The sequence below is a fragment of the Petromyzon marinus genome, chromosome 36 (assembly GCF_048934315.1).
Source record: "Petromyzon marinus isolate PM22_M1 ecotype Great Lakes invasive population chromosome 36, UKy_Petmar_22M1.pri1.0, whole genome shotgun sequence".
Taxonomy (NCBI): domain Eukaryota; kingdom Metazoa; phylum Chordata; class Hyperoartia; order Petromyzontiformes; family Petromyzontidae; genus Petromyzon; species Petromyzon marinus.
In genome coordinates, this window is record NC_133702.1 from 1,248,003 (window position 1) to 1,262,118 (window position 14,116).

Here is a 14,116-nt window from a genome sequence, read left to right on the forward strand (position 1 = left end):
CAATTGGCAGGATAGCACTTACAATTGGTGTGACGTTGTCCACGGTATTGCAGCTGGGTGCAGTGACCTGGCAAGAGAATGGGAGCGTGGCACACATGAACATCGTGGCGATGCTTGGAGCATCGAGGGAGAGAGTTGGTCTATCATGGATATGATTTGGAGGTGTGGGATTTGCTGGGGTTTTTTCAGGAGTTAAAAACACAAGGCCTTATTCTGGTCCTTTATAGCGACAAGGCCACTGTACAACAGTAGTGATATTTATAGCAGCACGAACTGGCTCAGTGGCTGCACTGCCACCACCCGGCCACCCATCATCCCCTTTAATGTCCAATCTATTTCGCTCACCTCTCTCCATCTTTTCTGATCTCTCCCTGTCACTCGTTACCGCTCTCTCTCTCTCCCACAACACAACGCGACTTCTCCTTCTTCGTATGGCTGACATTGATCTAGAAGAAGAGCGAGAGCAGGACTTGTACATTGAGGCGGTTGAGCCAGATGTTTGAGTGGTGCGCATTACTGTGATGATGATGATGGTGATTCCCTTCGTATTTGTGAATCGGGTATCGAGTCGTTAAATGGTGTGTTCTGGCTGACCGTGGTCGCACACCGGCGAGTGTGCAATTTTCCATTCGCACAGCCAGTATATGCACCCTACTGCTGCCATGGTTTTTCCACGGATGTGGTTCAGCTTCGGGTTGTGGTCGATGAGCTTGGTGGAACCTCAAAGCCCAGGGGATCGTCTGCATCGTCGGGTTATTGAAGAGGTGATTGTGATTTGTTGTGAACTCCATTCGGCATTCCAAGCATCGTCATATTATCATCAGGGTTGAAGTTGTATTGACAACAAAGCAACTGATCACAGCTCACTGGAATGCCTGGACTCTGTGCTGCTCTCCACAGCTGAAGTGAGAGCGATACTCATTCTACCTGTTTCTTCATTCACCGACCACATGTATTGTGGGTGGAACGGTGAGACGAGGTGCATACTGTTCATCACAGTAGCAGCAGCAGTCTGGAGAGAAGCATTAATCGGTGGTGGGGAAAGGGGCTTAGAGTTAGCATCACCTCAAAGAGACCTTCAGATTGCCTAAGCTGTTACAGCCGCAAGACAAGGTGGTGACACGTTACGATGGGCCACGTTCACATCTTGACAAAATGGGCAAATTGTTTTTGTCAACTCAAAGATGTGCGCAGTTGTTGGTGATAGGCAGATGACCGTAGGGTTTTTGTTCAAATTTTTACAGAAAGGGCTAGTCGCCAAGGATGTATCGAGTGTGAGGTTGAGTAAATATAAAGGATTGTGAAAGATGTTTCGAGATTATTGACTTGCACTTTTTTTTTACTGTAGATTCTGGTTCCTGACTTTCAGAACCGTGTTCATAGCACACGAAGAAGAGAGGTCAGAGCGTTAGAGTTAATTAGGTTTGGAGACTGCATTTGATAACATGTGGCCCTGATTAGAATAAAAAAATTATAATATTTTCTGATGACCAGTTTTTAAATAGGCATTTTAATAATTAGTAGTAGCTATCGAGCAACAGTAGTAGCTATCGAGCAACAGACACATCCTTAAATAATCAATAAAGTATTCTAATATTAATGAATTTAAGTTAAAAGTAAATGTTGCTGGCGCCTTGCATTGTGGGAAGGTTTGTTTAGGGCAGACTCCTGCAAATGCATTCTTGGGCCCTAATGACCATTTCAATAAAATGTATTTAGCTGCCCTACATTCCTGAGGCAGAGAAGTCTGGGAAATAAAATGAACGATACAACTATAGAGCAGTTTTTTTACTAAAAATAATAAGGTTTGATCAGCACTCAATGACAAAGCTCCGTCTGATGTGACGGGAGGCTGCTCATTCAGTGCTGCTGCTGCTGCTGGAACGATATTCAGTATAAGCGTGGCGATGGGGTGCTGTCCACGCTTGATGTCATCCTATTTAATTGGTACGAGCGAGGACCCTTTTGGCAGCCTTTTGGATGAGTTGATTACGTTGAGTGAGAGAGACGGAAATTGTAGTAATCTTATCTGGAGGTTACAAAGGCACGAATTAAGGTTTCAGGAGCATAGTAAGGTAAGTTACGGATCCATGGACATTTTATGCGGGTGATGGGAAGCAGATTTAGAAGCCTGAGAAATATATATGTTGAACTTCTTTCACACCGTTCGTAGCCAACCGTGATAATCAAAATATATTGAGAAACAGATAGCTCCGAGTCGCGCAGGAGGACGCTAAGCTGACACACGACGATATCGCAAGTCGGTGAACAGCAGGTGATTGGAATCGTGTACGAGTAGATCTGTTTGTTATTGAGTTGAAGACAATTTGACACCATCTGCTCGGGGACAGCGGGGACACAGGAAGAGCGGGGAGAGAGAGAGGATCTGGGGCATTGAGCTGCGTGTGGGCGGCAAAGAAGTGATGACCAATCTCAAAACTCAAGATAATTTCATCTCGAGGAAGAAGGAGTACATGGCTAGGAGTCGAGGACTAAGCATAGAGCCCAGAGGAACACCATACTGCAGAGGTTTGCACGATGGGGGTATTCCCTGGTTAGAGGACGAAGCAATTCCGGTCAGATGGAATGCGCGAAGAACCACGCAAGGAGTGGATTAGAGATGCCCACATGTCTGTGTTGGTGGATTTGTGGCCTTCTGATTGTTAAACCGTGAGATCCAACCATAGCACCACCTAGTGAGGTGTTTCATTTTATATATATAAGAAGAGACTTGTTTTATATCGCCAGTGCTGTTGAAAATGTATTTTAATCAGGCTGTGTGTAGTTCATTGCTGCATTTCCCTGCAGTGAAATGCTTGACTCGCATAGTAATGATTTAATTTTGTTGGCTACACACATAATTATATTCCAGTTGTACATTAGCAGTGTTAACACATACCTGTTGAGAACGCTCCACGGCAGAAATCCTGATAACACACAGAGCACATTGTGAAACGACTTAGAAGTCATCGCATTTACTTTAGTGCAATCATTAGTCCGACCTTTAAAATAATTACATTTATTACAGAACATTTTTTTTGCGTAATCGCAGCAGTCAATAAGCTCTCTGAAGCAGTAACCCTGCATCATTATGGATAATGTATTTAGTCTTGTAAACGTAACTAGGTATACTCTTTGGTTCTATTCGGTAAAGTCACGTAGGTAAAAAATTAAAACAACAAAAATCACGACGTTTCGGCCACAACACAAGCGGCCTTAATCAGGTGAAGGGACCAACCTGTCCAGCACTCCAACGCTGTCCGGTGGACAGGTTGGTCCCTTAACCTGATGAAGGCCGCTTGTGTTGTGACCGAAACGTCGTGATTTTTGTTGTTTTAATTTTTTACCTACGTGACTTTACCGAATATAACCAAAGAGTATGGATCCTTGCAGTCACGAAAGCTTCAAATCTACAAGTAACTAGGTATGTACAACGTAGCGGTCATTCCGCAGTCATATGACGCCACCATTCCCCCCCCCATGTACGTAGTTTATGGTTCAGTGGGGTGTTAAATCACTGACTTGGACAGTTCAAGCCTTGCAGAATTTTCAGCCGAGATTCATGAAAGAGCTCTCAGTCTTATGTACAAGGGAATGTGGAAGACAGAACTCGTGACATCAACATTCGTTATCCAAGTGCGCTGACACTCGCCAATAATATAAGCACATCGAGGTAGGGTTTACGTGTCACTCGGAGATCTGACCGACAGAGTGACACGCTGTCCTGGATGAAGCAGGACCAGCGAGTACGGTTCTGACTCGTCCGTGAGGAGCTTGAGTGTTATATCTCCTTGTGGTTGTGGGGCTTTCTCTGGGCACTCATTTCCTACCCCACTCAATAATTAAATAGCCAAACTTGAAAATGGCATTGAGACTGAGCGAGGCGTTTGCAGGTCGTTCTTGGTAGTGTTGAGGAAATAAATCCCCACATCACGAAGCATTCCCAGGGTATTCCCAGGTCCCAAATGGATTCATCTACTGAATCAAACTCGCCCATTAGTGGTGCCAAGAGGCGCCACACGATGCCGTTAATTCACGCAGGAAAACCTCGGGTGTGTCACGTGACTCGATCAGGAGGGGTTTGGCCTGTCATGTTTGTGTCATTTGCGCTTTGCTGCAAGCGCGTTTGTGTAAACATTGTGTATACTTACGCTGTATTACTGAATACGGCTAATTGAAGAAGAGAAAACGCACGTTCCACACTGTGCGATGTTCCCCCGTTTACAGCAACGACACATATCATGGACAGCCTTTGCGCACATGTCGAGGGGAAACCATTTTCTCGTGCTCCATCGCATTTGGTGTCGACGTGCCTGCAGGAGTGTAATGGGCGCAGAAGTGTGCCCTCACCCGGATGGGATGTGTTGTTCACACGCGTGCCATCGGTGAGGCCCTCCCTACCTTGCACGTTGGATCCAATTCTACAGTGAAACGAGCTGCTCAATGACGTCACTTTCACACTCGCTGCAAACAGAAATCCATCCGGGTGGCAATTTAACCCAGAAGCTTGTTGCAAGTTCAAGTCCCGATTGGAGGACGACTCATGCCGTCCGTTGCACTGGGGGTCGATAAAACGGAGTACCACTTTGAGACAAGTCAGTAGTGACTGTCTGGTGGGGCCCCTACCACGGGAATGTGGAATTTATACCGCTGGCTCCCGGGTCACTACATAAATAAGCATTGAGCATTGTTTATTTGAGGAAGGGGAGACACTGGCGTTCGCTTGAATAGGAGAATAGATGTGTGTGCAGGTCTGGGACCTCCCTTCGTATTGAACTAAACACCACGTTGGCTGCTCTGTATAAACACAGTACATTTGTGAATGTGCTGCTGGATGAGGGCAGGCAATGACGTTCATTAAATTATACTTCGCCACGCTGGTTCGCACAAGTTAGTGAATGAGGGAGAAGTACAGAGCCAATAGATTGAGCTGCACATCCCTCTGCTGCCCACAATGGCCACAATACCCACAATACCTACTACTCCTGTTGTATGCATGGTGGTCACCCATCTAAGTACTAATCAGGCTCAACCTGATGAGCTTCTCAGGGCTGAAGGGATCTTCTGGTGCATTCGGAGCGATTTGGTCACAGCAGTGCACTTCTGTAATAATCTAAAAATCCCACACATGTGAGTTCGAAATGAAATATATAGATTTAAATTAAATATTGTGATTTAAAGCTTTCGTGACTGCAGGGATTCATATTCTTGGTTCTTTCCGTAAAGTCACGTAGAAGGGAATCAATAAAATAATAAAAATGTAAAACAATATATTTTATATTTTTATTATTTATAATATACATATTGCGTTAATGTTTATCCAGATGTGTTCTTCCACATGCAGGGCACATTGCACTTAATCAGGAGCACAGTGCCAAATCACATTGTTTACCCCTTTTGGTATAGTTGCTGTGTGTGGATAACTAAGTATCGGCGAGGTAGACATAATTAACTAATTACAATTGTTATTTCAACTGCATAATGCTATGGATAAATAATGGTGCTTGCCATAGCAACGGGAAATATCCACATTTGACTCTACAACGGAGATGAGCCACTGGCCCTCTCTCGTGAGCGTTACACAGAAAGGTCAGTGGTCTCATTGAACGCTCCCTTGTTTTTCCTTCCTTCGCACAGAAGAAGGAATGGCTCTGCCTGACGTGCAACACGGAGAGGCTCATGACGGGGCAGTTGGGAGATCTGGACGCCCCTGGTTTCCCTCCGCAACAGCAGCCCGCATCTCACCCCACCAAGTTCGTGCCGCCATCTCCCCAGAAACAGCCACCCTCCTCATCGGCATCGCCATCCTCGTCTCCGTTCAAGTCGCCGGCCAAGCAACCGTCTGCTCAAAGCCAAGGGCTGCAGCAGCAGAAGCAGCAGCAAAACGAACGACCATATGCCACTGTGACATCGGCTGCAGCAGCAGCAGGGTCTGGGATGTCGGTGGTGGAACCCAACGTACAGCTGCCAGCATCGTCCGTGCTGCTGTCAGATGGTTTGCATCATCAGCCAGGTGGAGGTGGTGCGATGGATGTTAAGTCGGGGCTGGCTGTGGCTCAGAAGATGGACATGCAGCAGCAGCAGCAGCAGCCTGGCTTGGTGAGCTGATAATAGTCAAACAGTAATGCCGTGTTATGTAGCTGGTACAGATAATCAACAACAAAAATGTCATCCTGTGTTACAAGTGGTGCGTAAGCACAATGAACAAAAATACACCAATAGCACTGCCCCAATTGTCAATGTTTCCTCTATATGGCAGTGTTATTGAGGAATGTGTTTTGAGTTTTGGTACAGCTCAATAGGCCTGGCCACAGCTTCAGTTCCTACAATTCTCAGCATTCACTCTAAGGGCCTACAGCTCGGAGAGACAAACTACGACAAGTCCACACAAACAAAACTGACAATAGCTAGATATTCTTGGTTCTTTCGGTAAAGTCACGTAGAAGGGAAACAATAAAATAATAAAAATATAAAACAATTAAATTCTCACGACGTTTCGACTGCAACACAAGCAATCATCATCAGGTGTGAAAACCACAGCAAGAAAATTTGAAAAAGTGGCGGGTTTTTTTTTTACGTTAGCACCACGGAGAGCGATTTGGCAGTTATTCAGATGGACAAGTCCATCTATGTTCGGAAAAGATAGCAAGATAGATTACACCAAACAAGATGCAGCGGTTAAGTTGTTGTAGAGGGCAGATATTCATGGCATTTTTCTTCGAACACAACTTCAGAGTGAGAAATATGCACAGTTGCAGATAATGCATTTCAAACTTGGTAACCTCTGCAAATAAACATCCGGTTTGTTGCTTAGTTTGGTAAAATGCTTTGGAAATATCACCCTGACTACACAAACTGTTCTGGTGTTCATGTTCATACACCTCTTGAATATTGGCCTGCAACTTATTTGGCAAGTGATCATTCGAAAACATAAAATAAATGACAATGAACAATTCAAAAGTAAAGTATCATTGCATTGGTGTTTGCAGTGACTGATAATGGATCAACTGTAATTTTTTTTCTTTCTCCCAGGGAATGGCGGCGAGTCAGAAGCAGCTCGATAGTCAGGTAAAAGATGTGCCGGCTGACAAGAAGAAACAGGCGGGCAAACGGTCTGCGGTCACATCGGACAAAGACAACAAAAATCTCCTGCAGAAGCCAAAGGCCAACAACAAGGGGCAGGACAAGACGAGGCAGGGCCAGAGCCTGCAAAGGCACGGGGAGGCTCAGGGTAGAGACAGGCGGCAGAGGCCTCGCTCTCTCTCCATCACGCCGGAGTCGTACAGCTCGGGCGAGGAGGACGCGCGGGACACGAAGGAGGTGGACGAGGGCGTGATGGACATGGACAGCACGTTGAGGAGCCACTCAGACGCCAGCCGCCGCGAGAGCCTGGACTCGCTGGATGAGGAGCTGGCGAGGATCCAGCGGCACGACATGGTGGAGGACAGCAGCGAGAGCACGCCATCGCCTCTGCCGTACGGCAAGGGCTTCGTGACAACGACGGCGGCGACAACGACAGCGGCATCGACAGCAACGTCTGCGGAGGGGGTGGCGGCAGTGACGACGGCGGCGGGAGCATCAAAGGGCCAGGGCGGCCAGCAGGCCCGAGGCAAGGAGCCGGTGCAGCCCGAGGACGAGGACGAGGACTTCATCCGCAGACAGCTCCTGGAGATGAGCGCCGATGAGGGAGGCTCCGCGTCCGAGGAGGAAGAGGAGGATGAGGACGATGACGATGTGAAAGGGCGGCCGGCGGGTGAGAGTGGAGAGAAAGCATACCAGAAGAAAGACGCGGTGAAGGGGAACGAAGCAAAGTTCGGGCAGTATCAGGATACAGGCGGTTTGGGCTTAGCTGGGAGCCCCGGTGACGATGTGTTTTACGACAAAGAGCCAGAGCTGGAGATGGAAAGTTTGACGGACACGGCGGAGGACCGGTCTCAGGGCGATGGCTCGTCGAGCTACCCGGCGGCTTCGAGCATGACACCAGGCAGTGGCACGTCGCCCTCTGTGTCCTCTCTGGAGGAGGACAGCGATGGCAGCCCCAGCCGTAGGCGCAAACCCGAGGAGGTGAAGAAGCAGCGGAAACCCAAGCACCACTCGCACGGCCCGCAGCTGCCGACCATCGAAGACTCGTCGGAAGAAGACGAGCTGCGGGAGGAGGAGGAGCTCCTCAAGGAGCAGGAGAAGCTGCGGGAGCAGGAGCTACAGCAGAGGAAGAACCTGGGCCGCAAGTCGAAGCGCGATAAGGAGGAGCTGAGGGCGCAGAGGAGGCGGCGCTCCAGGGCGTCTCCCAGCAACCTCTCTCCGATTGAGGATGCATCGCCCACCGAGGAGCTGAGGCAGGCAGCCGAGATGGAGGAGCTGCACCGCTCCTCGTGCTCCGAGTACTCGCCCAGCATCGAGTCCGAGCCGGAGGGCTTCGAGGTTTACACGGAGAAGCTCTACAAACTGCAACAGGAGTTCAACATGCTCACAGCTCAGTCCCTGAGCAATGTGAGCGGCCAGGATGGGATGGAGCCCGGTAGGCTTCAACGAGAGGACACATCGGACAAGCTCCTGCGCAGCGCCGAAGAGGTCTACGAGGAGATGATGAGGAAGGCCCGGCTTCTGCAGAGCCAGCATTCGGGCCACCAGGAGTTTACGCAAGGCATGGACAACAGCCAGTGCGACGATCCATCGCAGCAGACCGACCTGGCCGACAGTGGTCAGGACTCGCTTTACAGCATGGACGAGGACATGGAGAGGGGATCTCACGGGTGGCAGTCGGTGGGGCCATCCAAGAGCTCCAATGAGATCTACGACGAGATCTCCCAGCGTCTGCAGGAACTGCAGCAGAACAACCGGTCATACAGTACAACGTCGCTCAAGCTGGAGCTGCGCAGCAAAGAAGAAATTGACAGCGGCAACATCTCGGCGAGTTACTCGGACACCGCCCTGGTGTCTAAGCAGGACAAGAAGCTGCTGGACGCGGACGCTGCTTACGACGAGCTCATGAAGAGGCACCAAGAGATGCTCACTCCAGGGACGAGCCCCACGCAGCCGTCCTCCCCGATGACCCCGCCTCACCAGATGGAGCACACAGCAATCTGTTTTCCCACACAGATTATATACAACAACCAGAGTGTGCCAGCCGTTCAGATCACACAGCACTTCTCGACAGACGATGACGGCGCTGCAGGTCCGGCGGTGGCGGCGATTAATCAACCGGGCAGAGCAGCCACGTCTGCTTCGGGGTCATCATCATCGGCGTACGTGAGACCTTCTCAAAGCTTATCTGGTGCGATGACAAAACAGACATCTGTGGATTCTGCAACGGCACAAGGCTCCGCGCCATCGTCGACGCAGACCGCCGGAGGGGTTTCGGCGACGAAGGCTTCGGCGTCGGTCACGCCCTCCGCACGCCTCACCAGGCAGCAGAGCTTGCAGGGTAAACAGAGCGGGTTTGCAGCTGATGCTAAGAAACAAGGAGCGTCGTCACTGCAGCGATCCAGCTCCGTCACGTCCGATGATTACGAGTCAACTTCTCGTGCTGCGGCGGGATCCGGAAATCTGATTCAGCAAGGTCAGAGGGGTAGTGGCGGCGCCAGGCAAGGAGGGCATTCCAGCTGTGGACCGGGCACTTCTGTCAAAAGTGCCGGCATCTCGATGGTGAACAGAACGTCGCAGACGGGCATTGGCCCCAGCGCCAACATGAAACACGCACAGACGAGCACAACTCCCGTCGGCACCAGCGTCATGGATCTGAGATCTTCCACGATGCTTGCCAAGCACGTTATGACCGACGGCGGGATGGATTTAACTTCTTTCAGTGGGGAAGGGAGGCGTTATTCCCTCCCAAGTGAGGACTCCATCAGGCACGTCATCTCGTCGGGCGTAATGAATCTGAGCGCCGTCGGCTCGGATCAGCCGCAGCCAGTCACCGTGTTCAACCCGGCCACTCACACTTCCGGAGCTTACAACGCCGTGTCGCAGCCCCCGCCGTACCAGCCGGGCGATGGCACGGTGCACAAGCCGCTCGACCTGGTGTCCAGCTGCCCCTCTCGCAGCTCGGTCGCGGTGGATGCGACGCGAGCGCCTCCCAAGTCGATGACTGCCACCGCTGTCCAGACGGACAATGATGACGACGAGGAGGAGGACGAGGAGGAGGAGGCCATCCAGACTCCACAGCGGCGCACGCGGCAGTCCATCTCACACGGGGAAGGCCACCACCACCACCACTGCGGCAGTGGCGGTGCGAAGCCACACGACACGGTTGTCACCATGGACGATTCGGTGAACCGGGCCGTGACGAGGCTCGCGAGCAGGGACGTGGCCACGGACCCCGTGGACCTGACCGGTGGCCGGGAGGAGAGACGTGCCGTGTGCTGCGACGTCGTCTACAAGTTTCCCTTCATGAAGTCGGCCAAGAAGGAGAGGTCGTCTCCGGGCGTTCCCATCACGCCTCCGCCCCATCACCGGTTTGACCCGACCCACTACTACTATCCCGAGATTCCACCATCGCCGATGAATCCCAACTTCGTGCTGAGCCCAATGAAGTCGTCGTTTTCGGACACAAACCTCGCCGACATAGGGATGTTCTCCTACCGTAGTAGGAACAACGCGGAGTTCGATGGCAACGGCTCCGTGGTCGACCTGACATCCAGGAAAGGGATGCAGCGGAAGCCCGAAGGCAGCGAGTTGAGATACGACAGTATGTACGGGTCATCATCGGACCTCCGGTGGAATCAGGAGGAGCAGGACTACTACATGAGGCCCATGAGACGTTACAACTCTGACCTCAACATATCGAAGCTAGACCCGGAGTTTGACTACTACGGCAGAAATCTGTACAACGTGAGGCAGGCCAATGCGGGCTCCTGGCAGTCCACCGCAGATACGATCAGGGAAATCAACAAACTGTGCTCTGAGCTCAATGCCCTGCAACAGGAGTGGACGGCATACAGCGACCAGAGAGAAACTGTGCAGTTCGGCATGAGCCAGGCCAGCGCCATGCCCACGTTTGCCTCTCGCCCTCAGCAAAACGTGCCCATGGGCATGAAGGTCAATCAGCCATTCACTGGTCAACTGGGCCAAATGATGCCGAGACCTCAGCTGGGACAATTGCCATACACACTGCACGGCCAGTCGCTGCATGGCCAGTATTCGGACACGGTCAGTAAGCAGCTGGGCCTCTCGGGCTCGTTCAGGACGCCCGGCGGACTGCTGTACTCGACCATCACGACGCCAATCCTGTCCACGCTGCCCATCACCACGCAGCCATCCTCCATCATGCCGTCACCCTACAAGGACAACTATAGGCCCACCACCTTCACGCCGGCGCCACTGGGGCCCCTAAACCCACGCTACCCGCTCAACCGCTTCCCGGCACCCGCATATCCAAGGCCAGTGGGGATGCCGATGCCTCGGCAGGTGCTGCCACCGTTGGCGTACCCCGTGAGGGTCACGCAGGCCGAGCGGCCCGTGGGCAGCGTCACCAGGATGGAGTCGGCACCGCTTGTCAACAAAGCCGGTGCTGTGGCGCAGATGAGGCCCCCGCAGCCGGCCGCCACCGTCCCGCCTCAGTTCCACCAGGGCAGCGCAATGAGCGGCAGCCTCAGCTACTCGCAGCCGGCAGACAAGCTGCAGGCAGGTCAGCAAGTGGCGTCCTGCACGTACCAGATGGTGGGCGAGCAGGCAGCGGCCTTCACGAAGCAGCAGGTGCAGCCAATCCCTCTCATCAAGGGGGTGGCCGCGACGGCACACCAGCCCGTCACATCGGTGGTGCCCGTGATGCACATTGGCATCTCCGACCCCGGCCTCAACTTGACTGTGGTGGCTGAGAAGGCGAAGCCACCAGCGTCCGAGCGTGGGGAGCAGGCGATGGCCGTCCACGCCACGGCGCCTCCAATCCCGGCGGTGCCGCAAGTGGTGAAGGTGGACGAGGGGAAGAAGCGGAAGGAGAGTGAGGAGGTTAAAGTGGTGGTGCGGAGTGCGGAGGAGGAGGGGGAGAGGCGGCTGAGGGAGGAAGAAGCGAGGAAGAAGGCGGAGGATGAGGAACGGAGAAAGAGGGAGCAAGAGTTTCAAAGGATGCGGGAAATCGAAGAGGCACGGAGGAGGAACGAGGAGGAGCAGAGGCGGCTGCGGGAAGCGGAAGAAACGAGGCGGAGGGAGCAGGAGCAGATTCAGAAGAAGCACATGGAGCAGCAGCTGCTGATCCAGCAAGAGATCCTAGAGATCGAGAAGCTCAAGCAGAAGAGGATCCACGAGGAGCTTGAGCGGGACCGCTTGGAGATGAAGCAGCGCCTCGATCAGGAGAAGAGGCTCATGGAGCAGGAGCTGCAGGACTTGCAGAAGATGAAGCAGCACATCTTCCAGCAGCAGCAGGAGGAGCGCCAGGCGCAGATGTCGCTGCAGCAGGAGCAGATGGCTCAGCAGCGGATGCAGATAGAGAAGATCCAGCAGCTACAGCAGCAGCTTCAGCAGCAGCTCCAGGAGCAGAAGGTCAGACAGGTCGGCCCTGTGACGTTCGCTCATGACCCGGCAGCCGGAAGGTGGACACCGCAGATGGTCCAGGAGATGGAAGCTCAGGGCATCGCGAGCAGCCACTATTGGCACGGAGCTCCCCACGCAATGACGTCCGAAAAAGAGAAGGCCGCCAGAGGCCAGGGAGAGGGAATCCCTCATCAGCATCACCCACGTCACCCCGTGGCCATGTCAACGTCGGACACGCCGATTAAGGACGGCGGTTACAGGGGCAGGAAGGTGGTGAGGCGGCGGAGTTCCATTTCGGGGCCGAGGGTCTCCTACGACGAGGACGACGACGACGTGGGCGCGCCGTCCTCGTTCAGGGGGGCGAGGAGGTCCAAGATGGACAGCGGGGTGCAGACTGATGAAGAGGACACGGAGCGCTGCTTCGAGGGCCGCCGGAGGAGGGCGCGCCGGAGCGTCGACTGTGGCGTGCAGACCGATGACGACGAGGACGACTGCGGCGACGACTGGAGCCACCCGTCACGGCGCAGGAGGCCGAGGGCAGCCAGGTGTGCGGACGCCTGCGCGGAGCTCGACAAGTGCAGGCCCGCATCCAAGTCGATGTCCAGCATCGCCGTGCAGACCATCGCGCACCGCTCCGCGCAGACCGAGCCGGATGACATTGCCAAGTGCCCAGCGGTCGCCTTCCCCACGCTGTCCCGCACCGAGATTGTGCATCACATCTCGGCGCCCGAGCGTGGCACCAAGGGTGGCAGCCTGGCCTGCCAGACCGACCTGGAGGCTTGCATGCCGTTTTCACAGCAGCAGCAAGCCGCAGGCCAGAGTGTCTACTCTAAGGGCTGCTCATACTCGATGGTAACTCAGCAGCAGGAGCAGGTATCCACATCCTCGGTCTACAGGAAGCGACCCGCCCCGCTCGAGATCGCGTACGGAGCCGGACAGCAGCCGCCCGACTCGTCCGGGCACCAGCAGACCTCGCCCAAATCCCCCAAGGTGCTGTACTCGCCTGTCTCCCCCATCGGACAGAGCAAGCCGGCGCCATCGCCGTTTGGCTCCTACGACAAGCAGCACAGGGCGGTGCACGTCTCCCCGCAGAAGCACGCGGCGACGACGGTGGCCGCGTCGGTGCCCTCTATGCAGTCTGCGGCCACCCCCCGCGTGGTCGTCCACCACTGCTCTGCTGACACCAAACCGCTGGAGAGCAGTGGGGCCTACCAGAGCTCCGGCCAGCAGGTATCGGCTGCTCCACATCATCGGATTGTTACCTTAGTCTTTGGTTCTTTCGGTAAAGTCACGTAGGTAGAAAAATAACAGATCGCGATGTTTCGATCGCAACACAAGCAATCGTCATCAGATGGGATAACCACAGCAAGAAAAAACTGCTGAAGTAGGCGAGAGATCTGTCATGGTACGAGGCTATATAGTAGGCCTCGGCAGTAGGGGGGGAGAGAGAAGGGGGGGGGGGGAAGAGGTGGGGCAGAAAGTGGAACCCGCAGCAGCCGAGGCCTATATAACCTCGTGCCACGGCAGATCTCTCGCCTACTTCAGCAGTTTTTTTCTTGCTGTGGTTGTCCCACCTGATGACGATTGCTTGTGTTGCGATCGAAGCGTCGTGATCTATTATTTTTTTACCTACGTGACTTTACCGAAA

At 53.3% G+C, this 14,116-nt stretch overlaps 1 protein-coding gene across 4 annotated transcripts in view; it reads left to right on the forward strand.

Moving 5' to 3' along the window:
- Window positions 1-14,116, forward strand: part of LOC116949422 (protein bassoon-like) — a 174,343-nt gene that overhangs the window by 67,236 nt on the left and 92,991 nt on the right. For all 4 annotated transcript variants that reach the window (XM_076071997.1, XM_032966752.2, XM_076071998.1 and 1 more), the window contains exons 4-5: window positions 5,638-6,099; window positions 7,033-13,698. In XM_076071997.1, the coding sequence (XP_075928112.1) occupies window positions 5,638-6,099; window positions 7,033-13,698 (7,128 nt within the window). The remainder of the gene's footprint in view (window positions 1-5,637; window positions 6,100-7,032; window positions 13,699-14,116) is intronic.